The sequence below is a fragment of the Salvelinus fontinalis genome, chromosome 20 (genome assembly GCF_029448725.1).
Source record: "Salvelinus fontinalis isolate EN_2023a chromosome 20, ASM2944872v1, whole genome shotgun sequence".
NCBI classification, from domain to species: Eukaryota; Metazoa; Chordata; class Actinopteri; order Salmoniformes; family Salmonidae; genus Salvelinus; species Salvelinus fontinalis.
Window position 1 is genome coordinate 4477820 of NC_074684.1, and position 13936 is coordinate 4491755.

Consider the following 13936-nt stretch of genomic DNA (forward strand, 5'->3'; position numbering starts at 1 on the left):
CAGGGGGAGAGGGGATGGAGGGCGGGGGAAGGGGGGGCAGAAGACATGCAAAAAGGGGGAAAAAGAATGAAAGGAAAGAGGCAACCTAAGGAAGAGAGAAAGAAAGAGGGGATTGAAATGAAAGAGAAGAGGAAACAATAACTACAAAAGACGAGCTCAGAGGGAGACGGGAGTGTATTAGTGTAGCACAGTGACAGAGCAGAATATCATCAAACAACAAAAAACCCAGACCTGTGTGTGTGTGTGTGTGTGTGTGTGTGTGTGTGCGTGTCTTGTGAGTCAGAGATGTGAGGTGTAGATGGAAATATACTGGATGTGTATCTAGATGCCCCCAAGGCCCTTTTCTATAGATCACTTCCCTTCCTTCTCCTCCTTGGGGGCATCTAGTTACAAATCCAGTATATTTCTATCTACACCTCACATCTCTGACTCGCAAGGCACGCACACACACACACACCAGACAGACAAACAAAACACCCTCACACGTATGCACTGGCCGACTTCACACTGGCCAAGGCAGTTCGTTTGTGTCGGGGTGGTGTATTTGCATCGCTGGGCAAATTTTTCTTGTGCTCCTCTGTAATCAGCTCTTATATCTCCCAGACACCTGCCACGAAAAACCTTAATATGCAAAACGTCTACACCCTCCTCCCCCACACCCCCGTACCAGCTCCTCAGTCAATAGAAGACTTATTCACCTGCACCATCTCTCCCTCTCCCTCTCCCTCTCCCTCCCTCTCCCTCTCTCTGTCTGCTTGCAAATTTCTACATTCATGTATGTAAATTGAGAGTTCCCTAAGCCAGGCCAAGGCTAGTTTCCTGGTACAGGAGAAGAATGCCTGGTCTGTCTTGTCTGATTTGAGTTGGGGAACTTTGGTTGATGTTATGCTGTACATTTTGGCCTTATGACTTCATATGGAAGTGCCTGTGTTCCTCCTAGAGTAGCTCAAATCCCAAAGAGGGCCAAGAGTGTATGGGGGAGGTGTGTGTGTGTGTGTGTGTGTGTGTGTGTGTGTGTGTGTGTGTGTGTGTGTGTGTGTGTGTGTGTGTGTGTGTGTGTGTGTGTGTGTGTGTGTGTGTGTGTGTGTGTGTGTGTGTGTGTGTGTGTGTGTGTGTGTGTGTGTGTGAGTGTGTGTGTGTGTGTGTGGGTGTTGAGGAGAGAAGAAGAGCCCCAACAGACACATAACGGACATAGGAGAGGGAGAGAGAGGCACTTTAAATGTGAGCGCTGCAGAATTCCCCTACCACAAGGGCACTCTCCGCAAAGCGTTGTCTTTCTCTCCTCTTATCCTTCTTTCTCCCTCTCTCTGCCGTTTTTCTCCCACTTTCCATCTTCTCTCTATTCCCCCGCTCTGCCCCTACATCACTCCCCTATCTATCCATCTCCCTCTCTGCCCGGCTTTTTTCTCTCTCCCCCTCTTCCTTTTGCTAAAACAGTGGGACGCTTAACCTTGACAACAGTGAGATTTTCCCTCCTGAAAGTGACACACAAACACACACACATGCACACACACACACACACACACACACACACACTGGAGAAGTGCTTGGCCAGCACGGCGGCCGGTCCAAGGGACGGCTGTACCCTTCGAGGTGAGCAGGACACGGGGAAATGCAGCAACAACAAAACACACACACACCCACTATTCCAGGCCATTCTCAGCTGCAGACTTTTAAAGGCCTGTTGTCAGCTGACATTGAAAGCATATTGTGCTAGACTTGACGATCTGCCACGTTTCATAAGCCTTTAGAACAGCCTTACTGTAGTTCTCTCTCAGGGAACACAAGAGGGTGTTTTTTAATTATCGTTTTTTTGTTTTTGATAAGTCATTGAGTTGTTGATTGGATATACAGTATTTGGATGTTTTTACCCACGGAGTTGCAGGACTGATTGCAGGTTGACTTGTCTGGTTCGGCTAGCTAGCTATGTAGTCCTGTCCTTTGTTTTGTTATGTGTTATATGTGTAACCCAAGTATACCTAGTAGGCTAGGTCTATTGTGTAGCCTAGGCCTACTAGGTCATACTTGCAAACATTAGAAAAAGTGTGAACTCAACCACGTGTAAATCAAAACTAGACGTTGAACTGATGTCTGTGCCCAGTGGTTAGCTCCTCGTGTTTGTCGCAGATTGTGGCAAGGGTGTGAATCCCACATGATCCCCCCCCTCCCCCCCTTTGAAATGTATAATTACGTTCATACGTTCATAGTTTTTGTGTGTGTTGAGAAGAAAAGTGTAGCGAAAACCTTTTAAATTAAGATTCCGAATACATTTAATGAGGAGCTTCTTGTTGGAGTCCCCATTGCAGACCGACACATACAGTAGGTACTGGCACTGCTACATAAATAATCATTGCTACTATAGGCTATGTTACATAAATGTTTTATATGCATAATAATAATCATCCATTTTTTCACATATGGGTTATTTTAATCAAGGATCAAGGACCAACAGTGAACAGTGTTTTCCTTAGCAAAAATGCTTGACGCGAGGGGGGCTCAAACCCACAGTTAATGTGGCCTGTCAATGAAGCAATGATGAAGACGGTATATGACAACTGAAATGTTGTATAGACCTACTTTATCTTTTTTCCTTAAAAGCACATGTACAGTATATCTGAAACGGATGACCAAAAACGTGGGATTTTGTCATATATGTGAGAACTTAGTCAAGGATGCATCTTGAAATATTGGCACTCTACACTTGGGACAGACCAAGTAGAACAAAAGTATCATTGTCAGCTAGTGAGGTTACCATAGGCCTAACGTGTGCCTGGTTATCTGGTGGGACCAGCTCCAATGTAACGTTCTATCACGTGCAATGACGTCGACAATTGTAATTGGCTGATGCCAATGACAAGGAGGTCCAGGCTAAATTGTAAACTTTGTCTAATGTTCCGAAGTATGGACCCACTGCGTTTATGTTTGTTCATTTCTTAACTATTTATTTAAGAGGACCACAATTCATCCTTGATGATATTAAATCCATGCATGGTTGTATTGTGTTTTAAATTGTCAAAGAAATCTATCTAGTCCACTAAGGGGAACTCACCCTTTCCAGGTAGTGTATGTACACTGTATGTTTGGTCTCAGGACACTTTTATTGTACATTAAAAAAATACTGAGTGAGCTGATCAGTAGTGAATAGTACTGAATAAGTGTCGCACTTAATGGTGTCCTACCTCAACAACATTAGCCTTATTAAACTGTGCATGACATTAGTATTCAGGCGAGGCTATGGTCGCACAGCAGTAAATGGGTGTCGCACTAAAAGCGGTTCTACCTCAAAGTCATTGGCCTTGTTGTAGTGCATGTTGAGGGCTCGGTAGAGCTCACAGTCGCGGCTGACGCTCATCTCCTCCACTCCGGTGACACCGTCGTTGATAGCCTGCCGGGCAAACTTCTCCATCTGGATGTAGTAGAACTCCCGGAAGTTACTGAACCACTTAATGAGCTGGGACGTGATGCAGCGGTTAAACTATGGGAGAGGAGAGAGAGGAGAGAGGCTTTAATAATAAGGATTATATGACAATACCGTTAGAATGTATTATATACACTATAGAAGTTAACAGGATTGGGATGAATTCAGAATTTTGCAACTAACCTCAATTCAACTCATGAGTTGAAATTTGAATTGAATGGCCACACCTCACAGGATGTAGAAATTGAATTTGAGTTTGTGACAGGAAATATCATTTAATAATTCAATTCTTTGACTCAGTGCAATTCAACGAAATTCCACTCAGTCATAGAACATGAGTGTTTCATTGAATCTAACAGGTCATACTTCCAGACACCAAAGAACATGTCACTGAGAAACAATGTTCATATACTCTTTTTAACCTTAGTGTGTGGAAAGGCAATTATATTTTCTCGACGCTACCTTATTGTGTTATGTATTCTAAAGCCACAATCCATGATTGGTGCAAAGATTTTGTGGACATGTACTTTTTGGATATAATGTAAACCCATTGATTCTTGGAGAATATCATTCATACTGTTTATGCCTCATGAGCTTAGAACTACTGATCATTCCCACTATACCCCCCCCCCCCCCCCCCCCCCCGCCCTCCATGGTTACAAACAATACAAATGTAAACAACCCATTTAAAACATATGGGACAATAGCTCTGTCACTTAGCATAGACTTGTTAGCTAAAACTCAGCTGGATGCTTAACATGCAGCTAGGCTAATGACAGCAATTTGGCCCAATAGTCCTTGCATCCAAAGCCCTGTTAGTGAATTTGAGAGTGGGAAGTAACATTATTCAGATCACATCTCTAAGCTTTTTTGTGACAAGCAGCCATTTTGTCTTGATTTTCAAATTATGTATTTTGGGTTAAACTAATGCATTCTGGGAAATTTAGTATTTACCCCATATTCAACTAATTGTAGGTGATAAATGAAATATAATAACTTAGGATAATATTTGCATAGAGATTTTGTTTTTCTTGATCATTCATTTGAAGAGTTTGTCCTGAAAATTGTACAAGATGTTTATTTGTATAGACTAGACCTAATATAAAATAGAAGAGGCATTTGAATTTCAATGAGTTTAACTGAATTAAATTATATTTCCTTTCATTCAAATTGTGATTCTGATCCCTTTTACTACATCAAATTGAATTCAAATTCAAGAATTGAATTGGAATTCAGGGGGCATTCTCAATTCAATTCTGAATTGAGCCCAACCCTGGTAGTTAAACTGTGAGGGATAAAGGGTCAGAGAGATTTTGAGTAATAATTATCATAATTATGAAAATAATTATTGAATAAATAATGGTTATTTATTTAACCTGGATAATTAATTGACATCATGATAATAGCAACACTGATAATATTGGATTTTATTTTATTTGACATTATAAAGTATATTGGGCCACATTATTGTGCAGAACCAATTGTTTTAAGGCTTTCTGGGCTCTGTGATGAAGACATCAATGTTGAGTGTAGTTAAGGGGGCATAGGGGGATTCATATCACATCAGGGAGTCTGGAGGCAGGATGATAACAGAGAGAGAGATACAAGACAAGAGAGAGAAAGACCGCAGCAGGACAGAGAGAGAGAAGATAATAAAGAGAGACATAAAGTAAGACAGAGGGAGAGAGAAAAAAAGAGCGAGCGTGTGTGTCTGCTACTCTTTTCCCTGGGGGACCGGACCTCCCCCTAACATAACCGGGGCTGGGAGGGGAGCGACCACAAACACATAATTGACCAGGAAAACGATTAAGTCATCATCTAAAGCTCCCTTGCCCGCAGGGGGCTCAAACATGTACTTAACCCCATTCACCATTTACCCTGCACTGCACCCTGCTTCCCCACCCCTCTCAGGCTACAAGAAAAGAAAAGAAAGTGGGAAAAGAAAAAAAGAGTGAGAGAGAGAGGGATAGAGAGAGAGATGATGAGTGCTGAGAAGGTCTGGCTATCTGATCTGTGTGGCTGCATGGATTCAATAGGACATAAACCTATTAAAGGCCTAGTGGCGCTGGAGCTGTCTTCCGTTTTGCCTCGCTACTGAAAACACATTGTCCAAACAGCCAGACAGGGAGATAAGGACCTCAGAGCCCAGCACAGTCCCCAGCCTGGACAGTCACACACACATACGCACACACATGCACGCATCCCTCAAAACCCTTTACCTCAGCCCCCCCAAATCCTTTAACTCATTACTCAGCCCTTCCCCCTCCCCTAAAAGCCTTACACCCCCCTATCCCCCTATCCCTGCCCCGCCCCTACACCAACTCCCCCACTCTCACCCTCCACCCCTCCTCTCTGCTCTTTTTGTGATTCTGTTAGAATAGGAGACAAAACGTTACTAAATGCTGAGCAGCCACTCGCTGGGGAGGGAGAGCGGTTTTGACATGGAGATTAGGCTCTGGCTATTGTTCCAGAACACATTCTCATCTGATCCGGGCCGACACACACAGACTAGCGTAGGCTCACACACGGCCTCATTTGAGCTAGGCATGGGCTCGGACAGAGAAGAAGGAGAGAGCAAAAAAAGGGAGAGATAAAGTGAGAGAGGGAGAGGATGAGAGAGAAAGGGACTGGAGGGGGGGAAAGGAGGGGTCATTATTTTCTGGAATGGTCTGTGGATGATACAATGGGGGGAGGACTGAAAGAGTATGTCCGCCTGACATTGTTTGGCATGGTCGGGTGGCGAGGGGAAGGGGTGGGGGGGTGAGGGAAAGGGTGGGGGGGAGGGGTGGGGTGGGGGCAGAGCGACGAGGCCTAAAGTGCAGGGTTAGCAGAACAGCGGGCGGGTTAGAGTTAGGAGGGGGGAGGGAGAGGGGTGTAGAGAACTGCAGGGCTGGACAATAGACCAGGGCAGCATAGGAACGTGAGCTGTCAGCAAGCAAGGCTCATGACATCGAAGTGTCAAAGAAACAAACTACTGACTCTTACAATTACACACACAGGGGCTATTATTGTACACAGGCAAGAACCAACGTCCACAACACAGACTCTGAGACACACACACTCATGCACATACATTTGCGAGTCCACTATCACAGATACGTCACTACTCAGACACATCACTCTCTCTTGGATGAGTTGGAGTGAGCGATACCTGTGTGTGTGTGTGAGTGTGTGTGTATGTGTGTGTGTGTGTGTGATTGAGAGCTGCATACTGAGATTAAAGTCAGTGAATGTCATCACTCACACTGGAGACCTTTAGTGTCACTCCTGCCCTATGACTGATAGATTTGTCACTTTGGACAGGCATCGCTTCATTATACAGGCTAGGCTTTATACCTCAACATCTATTTGACACAATGCATGTTTAAATCTACTGTATGGAATATCTACTGCACAAGGATGAACTGTGGTTTAATCACACGCTACATGTATACAGAGAGAGAAAGAGAGAGATTCAATAGAAGTGTGTCTACTAAAAGTCTTTGTTGCTACAACAAATCAGGTCCCATTCTTGTTTCATTAAGTTGCTTGTGGGGGGATAAAGATCCCCTGATATCAGCTAAGGACCGGAATGTTCAGTAGTCCGTCAGTGTTCTGTCGGGGGGAACTATTACAAAGCAACACATCACCGGGACTCTTAAATCTGAGCTGGCAGGGGTCAGCCAAGAGAGACATGAGATGTCCATGGCCTGTTGGAGTGTGTGTGTGTGTGTGTGTGTGTGTGTGTGTGTGTGTGTGTGTGTGTGTGTGTGTGTGTGTGTGTGTGTGTGTGTGTGTGTGTGTGTGTGTAGGCGTGATTAGCTAAGAGGGGAACGAGAGAGGAACGGCGAGAGCGTAATTCTCACACTCACACTCGAGAGCCTGCAAAAGGTCAACCTTAAGCGTTAACAACAAAGGAACAAAACACACACACGCTTCCCTACCATGCAACCTACATACAACCATGCACACAGCGCCAGAGAAGGAAAACACTCAAGTCCCAACGATTAAGCTCTTTTCAACACCAAAACAAAATCCTATTCATTTTCTATAAGACAACAGGGACATTCACTATATATACAAAAGTATGTGGACACCCCTTCAAATTAGTGGGTTTGTCTATTTCAGCCACACCAGTTGCTGACAGGTGTATAACATTGAGCACACAGCCATGCAATCTCCATAGACAAACATTGGCAGTAGAAAAGCCTTACTGAAGAGCTCAATGACTTTCACCGTGGCACCATAATATGATGTCATCGTTCCAACATGTCAGTTTGTCAAATTTCTGCACTGCTAGAGCTGCCCCGCTCAACTGTAAGTGCTGTTATTGTTAAGTGGAAACGTCTAGGAGCAACAACGGTTCAGTCGCAAAGTGGTAGGCCACACAAGCTCACAGAATGGGATCGACGAGTCCTGAAAATGACCTCTGGAAGCAAAGTCAGCACAAGAACTGTTCATTAGGGTGCATAATGAAATGGGTTTCCATGGTCGAGCAGCCGCACACAAGCCTAAGATGATCATGTGCAATGCCAAGCCTCTGCTGGAGTGGTGTAAAGCTCGCCGCATTTGGACTCTGGAGCAGTGAAAACGCGTTCTCTGGAGTGATGAATCACGCTTTACCATCTGGCAGTCCGATGGACAAATCTGGGTTTGGTGGATGCCAGCAGAATGTATTTAACTAGGCAAGTCAGTTAAGAACAAATTCTTATTTACAATGACAGCCTACAGGGGAACAGTGGGTTAACTGCCTTGTTCAGTGGCAGAACGATAGATTTTTACCTTGTCAGCTCGGGGATTTGATCCAGCAACCTTTCTGTTACTGGCCCAATGCTCTAACCACCAGGCTGCCTGACGTTTCAATGTATAGTGCCAACTGTAAAGTTTGGTGGAGAATGAATAATGGTCTGGGGCTGTTTTTCATGGTTCGGTCTATGCTCCTTAGTTCCAGTGAAGTGAAATCTTAACGCTACAGCATACAATGACATTGTAGACCATTCTGTGCTTACAACTTTGTGGCAACAGTTTGGGAAAGGTTGCTTCCTGTTTCAGCACGACAATGACAACATGCACAAAGCGAGGTCCATACAGAAACGGTTTGTCAAGATCAGAGTGATAGAACTTGACTGGCCTGCACAGAGCCCTGACCTCAACCCCATCGAACACCTTTGGGATGAATTGGAACATCGACTGCGAGCCAGGCCTAATCGCCCAACATCAGTGCCCAACCTCACTAATGCTGTTGTGGCTGAATGAAAGCAAGTCCCTGCAGCAGTGTTCCAACATCTCGTGAAAAGCCTTCCTAGAAGAGTGGAGGCTGTTGGGACAGCAAAAGGGGGACCAACTCCATATTAATACCCATTATTTTGGGATGACATTTTCGACGAGCAGATGTCCACATATTGTTGGTCATGTATTGTACATGTCATAATCTTATCCAATAATATTTTAGAGAGCTGCTGATTAAACTTAGGTCATGTTAAATACCCATTCTGTATTATCAGTGATCGTTGTAGCATGACATCACAAATACAGCAGACTGCAAGACCTCAAAGGAGAAAGACACACCAACAAGGTGTCTCCTGCACATTGTGATGACATTGACAGTAAAGTCAAAGTCACCCGGCAGCTCTGCTCTGGACAGACAAACAGGTACACTCTGCTCTGCGTCCATCTAGCTCCCTGCCTGCCAAACAATGGAGAGGAGGAAGAATCCATACACATGACCTCAGACCAACAAGCTATTTGAAAAACAACAAGAGGAGCAGAAAGAGAAGAGGCCCGTCCCTCTCTGACTAAAGCCCATCCACAGTCATCAGGGCTTTCTACCGCTTCCTGTTTTTGCAGGGGTGAATTGTGGGAGATAATCTCTCGTTGTCTATTGGCTGACTCTACACAAACCAGCCCTGAAATCTAGCCGCCTGGCTTTTCGTAGCGCGGGGGGAGGATGCCACACCATCAGCGAAAAAAGAAAAGACAAGGAATGACATGTAAAAGGAAAAACCTCCTGACCTCATCCACTCCAAAGCACGACTTGTACAAATACTGAGGCCAGTGTGCCAAATACACACAAAGGCCTGACAGAAGGAGAGATAAAGAGATGAAGTGAAAGAGAAAGAGCGAGAGAGAGAGAAAAAACGAGAGAGGGAAAGAGGGTTGTGGGGGCAGTGAGAGTGTCCAAAACAAGAGCTTTCATGAAAAGAAAGAGAAAGAGAGAGAAAGAGAGAAAGATTTTCACAGCAGCATCAGTTTGGGACATCCTTGTTTGTGTATTCAGAGTTAATTTATGACCCCGACATTTTAAAACAACACTGACATTTACTGTCTCTGACATCACATCAACTTCATATTTTCTCAAGTAACGTCTCAAGTATGGAAACCAGACATAACGCTAAGATTGTGTTTAGCCTATTGTTCATCCACCACACCATAACAATAACCTATGTATGACCTGTCTGGGCATTTGTCAAAACAGAGAAGCTGGTAATTGGCGATCAATACTGATGGCTAACTGAACCATGTCAAAACACACAAGTTAATCAATCATGGGTAGTAGTGTAAGGATAGCGTAATGCTAAACTGTTGCAGCGAAAACAACAATCATATTATGTTTCAACTGTCACAACATTTACCTATCAGGTCAGTAGTCAGAAAGTTCTTCCACCATCCCCAGCGCCAAGACAGCACAGCATCACGCCATTGTCGGGCCAACCCACTTCCCACATTCATTCAATTTAGTATTTGTATTTACTATGGATCTCCATTAGCTGCTGCCAACGCCTCTGGTGGTATGTCTTGTGGGGTATGCATGAGTGTCTGAGCTGTGTGCTAGTCGTTTAACAAACAGCTCGGTACTTTCAACATGTCAATACCTCTCACAAATACAAGTAGATATGCATATTATTAATATTTGCTCTCTGTGTACATCCAAGGGCCACCTGTGCTGCCCTGTTCTGAGCCAATTGCAATTTTCCTAAGTCCCTCTTTGTGGCACCTGAACACCCGACTGAACAGTAGTCCAGGTGCGACAAAACTAGAGCCTGTAGGACCTGCCTTGTTCATAGTGCTGTTAAGAAGGCAGAGCAGCGCTTTATCATGGACAGACTTCTCCCCATCTTAGCTACTGTTGCATCAATATGTTTTGACCATGAAAGTTTACAACCCAGGGTTACTCCAAGCAGTTTAGTCACCTCAACTTGCTCAATTTCCACATTATTCATTACAATATTTAGTTGAGGTTTAGGGTTTAGTGAATGATTTGTCCCAAATACAATGCTTTTAGTTTTTTAAATATTTAGGACAAACTTATTCCTTGCCACCCATTCTGAAACTAACTGCAGCTCTTTGTTAAGTGTTACAGTCATTTCAGTTGCTGTAGTAGCTCACGTGTATAGTGCTGAGTCATCTGTATACATAGACATACAGCCTTTACTCAAAGCCAGTGGCATGTCGTTAGTAGAATTTTTAAAAGTAAGGGGCCTAGACAGCTGCCCTGGGGAATTCCTGATTCTACCTGGATTATTTTGGAGAGTCTCCATTAAAGAACACCTTCTGTGTTCTGTTAGACAGGTAACACTTTATCCTCAATATAGCAGAAGGTGTAAAGCCATAGCACATATGTTTTTTCCAGAAGCAGACTACGATCGATAATGTCAAAAGCCGCACTGAAGTCTAACAAAACAGCCCCCACAATCTTTTTATCATCCATTTCTCTCAGCCAATCATCAGTAATTTGTGTAAATGCTGTGCTTGTTGAATGTCCTTCCCTATAGGCGTGCTGAAAGTCTGTTGTCAATTTATTTACTGTAAAATAGCATTGTATCTGGTCAAACACCATATTTTCCATAACTTTCCTAAGGGTTGGTAACACTTCACAGGATCGTGCAGGCCTCGATCTAGAGCAGGGATGGAAGGTTGCCGACGTCGATTTTGAAATCGTAGGGGAAGGAGTATGAGTAGGCACGACGGCTGCCCACACAGGTACCCCCAGCGATGAAGGTGCAGGCTCCAGCGTGGTAAAACTATTCGTTGTTTGTATCGGGACCAGGCCTCTTGTTGGGAGTGTAGGCTGCTTTGTGGCAGGCCACTGTCTTCAGCTTCTACAGCTCGTGAAATGGGACCATCATTGATTGCAATGCTCCTCTTGCAGTGCTCCTTCTATTATCCGGCCAGTCGGATAATGACAAACGTCAAGACAGAGATGCATCCAGCATGCGCGAATGCAGTCCAACCACTGGCGTAGAAAAGGTAAACATTCCACCCCAGTTTTCTTTGTAGGCTGGCTACCTGTGTGATCAAGGAAGCCACCTCAAGCCTATAATCCTCAGCAAGTAAACAATTGCCGCATTGGAACTCTGAGGGATCCAGTTTGTCCCGAAACAAAGCGTAGTAGATACAGCGCCTACAGCACTGGAACTGTTCATTTACCCCTCCAGACAAAGAGGGCTCCATTGGAAAACTCAACTGGGACAAACTTCTTTAGCTTGCTGGCTAACGTAAGCAGCTTAGCTAGGTTAGCGGGCTCTTTCAAGCAGACTTTAACCTGTCAGTTAAGCAGGGTTCTTCTATAAAAAAAAAGCCTATACCGTAGGCTAAGGTCATCAAGGTAAAATGTTTAAAAAGTCTAAGAATAATGCCGCGTTCAAAACAACTGGGAACTTGTACCTTATTAGTCAAGATATTATTAGCTCTTAGAGCACATTTGTCTAAGAATGCCACTCTCCTTGCCTTGCATCAGCTAGCCATGCCTAACTAGTTAGTCACTAGCGTCTCCAAAGATGGTGGATGAATGAAGGTGTCCCACTCATGCCGTTCACCATTGAAAAGAATTGTTACAGTTCCGTTCTCGTTAAGGGGTGGCTCTCCCATAGGCACCAATCCGATTCAAGCTGGGTCTGGTCTGCTTAGTTCATTGACTGTATATGAACTGGCAGCTCCCATTCCCATATAACGGACACTAACTTAGCTCTGCCTCCTCCATTGTCCTCCACTGTTAACCAAGACAAAGAAACTACAATCGTAATACCCTTAACTATTTGACCTTGTTGTTTAAGTGTATGGTAATGCCATTTAATTTGAGATACTGGTCACGCTTTATTTGGATAGTCCAGAGAGTCCATTTGTAGATGCTCTACAGATGTTCATACTATCAACAATCTGTTGACAAGCAAATGCTTGCTAAGGTCATGGAAAAGGTTTAGGGTAAGGGTTAGGGCTAGGGTTAGTAGATAGTTTGTTGAAATGTTACTATTGAAATAAAGTATTACTGAGATACGTTCTTCAAAAGTAATTAGTCGGAGTAGGTAAGATTATTATCCAGTCATAAAAAATACTGTGGCAGAGATAATATTATCTATCATCTAATCTCACGGAGTGAAAGTGGCCTATGCCCGCCTTGCCAGTGAGAGTGCCCCTCCACCCCTCATCACAAACACACCAAACACACATCATCACCGCTCCTAAAACTCGACGAGGGAGCGTGTTGAGAGATTGGCACGTGACCTGGGGGTTGAGTTAGTAGTTTGTCACTATGGCGACACAGGGGGCAGCTGGGAAAAAAAGGGACTTTATCTGCTGATTTGAATAAGATGGCCTGGCTCGGTCACAGTTTTTACCCTCCTTATGGTCCGAGAGGGACTCAACAAAAACAACAACAACAAAACTTGGCCGCATATAAGACACCAGCACAGCTATTGTGTAGCCTTGTTGCATTGTTCACAAGCCAACTTGTGCTATGCTTGATCACTCCCTGGCCTTGTCCCCACATACCTCATGCTCATCCTTACCATTTCCCTCACTCACTCCCTCCTTCTCCGTTCCCACCCTTACACCAGCTCAGATAACCCCTCTTCTTTCTCTGCACGCTATTCTGTCCTCTCCCCAATGTCTATCCCTCCCTCGTCCCTACCGCTCAGAAAACCCCTTTTCTGCACGCTATCCCATCATCTACCCCATGTCTACCCCTCCTTCATCACTCCCTCTCAATTCCTTTGCCATGCTGTAACGTCCATGCTCCCCCGGCCCTCTCCCTTCTAAATATTACCTATTGCACGTTCCTCATCCTCTCTCTTTTGCATAAAGCCATGACTTAGTAGGGAAAAGATCCTCGTACAGAAGCAATGCAGCAAGACACACAACAGGCACTTCACATTAGTATAGCACTCTGCCGGAAGAACATCTCAGGAGAAGTGAGAAGAGTAATTGCTTCACTCAACTTTTAACTGCAGTCTGAGGTGAGAGCACAGGCATAGAAAAACACAGAGCAAAAAAAAGGAAGAAAAGTCCAGGCATGGTGATCTGTCCTTACACTTGTCACCGGGGGCAAGGACAGTCACTTCCGCTGGGAAGACAAAGGACAGACACACAGACGGTGTTGAACACATAACTATGGAGAGGAGTGCCAGCCCAGAGTATGTTTTCATGAGCTTCATGTAGCACTTTCCCTTAGGCACAGATCTAGGATCAGCTTACACTCACCAAATCCTTACCATAACCACTGGGTAAATAATTCAGTTTAGGATTTTGGGAGGGTAATCTGAT

The 13936-nt window shown here is 44.4% G+C and overlaps 1 protein-coding gene across 1 annotated transcript in view; it reads right to left on the reverse strand.

Annotated features, from left to right (window-relative positions):
- Window positions 1-13936, reverse strand: part of LOC129817168 (prospero homeobox protein 1-like) — a 40988-nt gene that overhangs the window by 11625 nt on the left and 15427 nt on the right. Inside the window, exon 4 of the mRNA XM_055872141.1 lies at window positions 3281-3475. Within this exon, the coding sequence (XP_055728116.1) occupies window positions 3281-3475 (195 nt within the window). The remainder of the gene's footprint in view (window positions 1-3280; window positions 3476-13936) is intronic.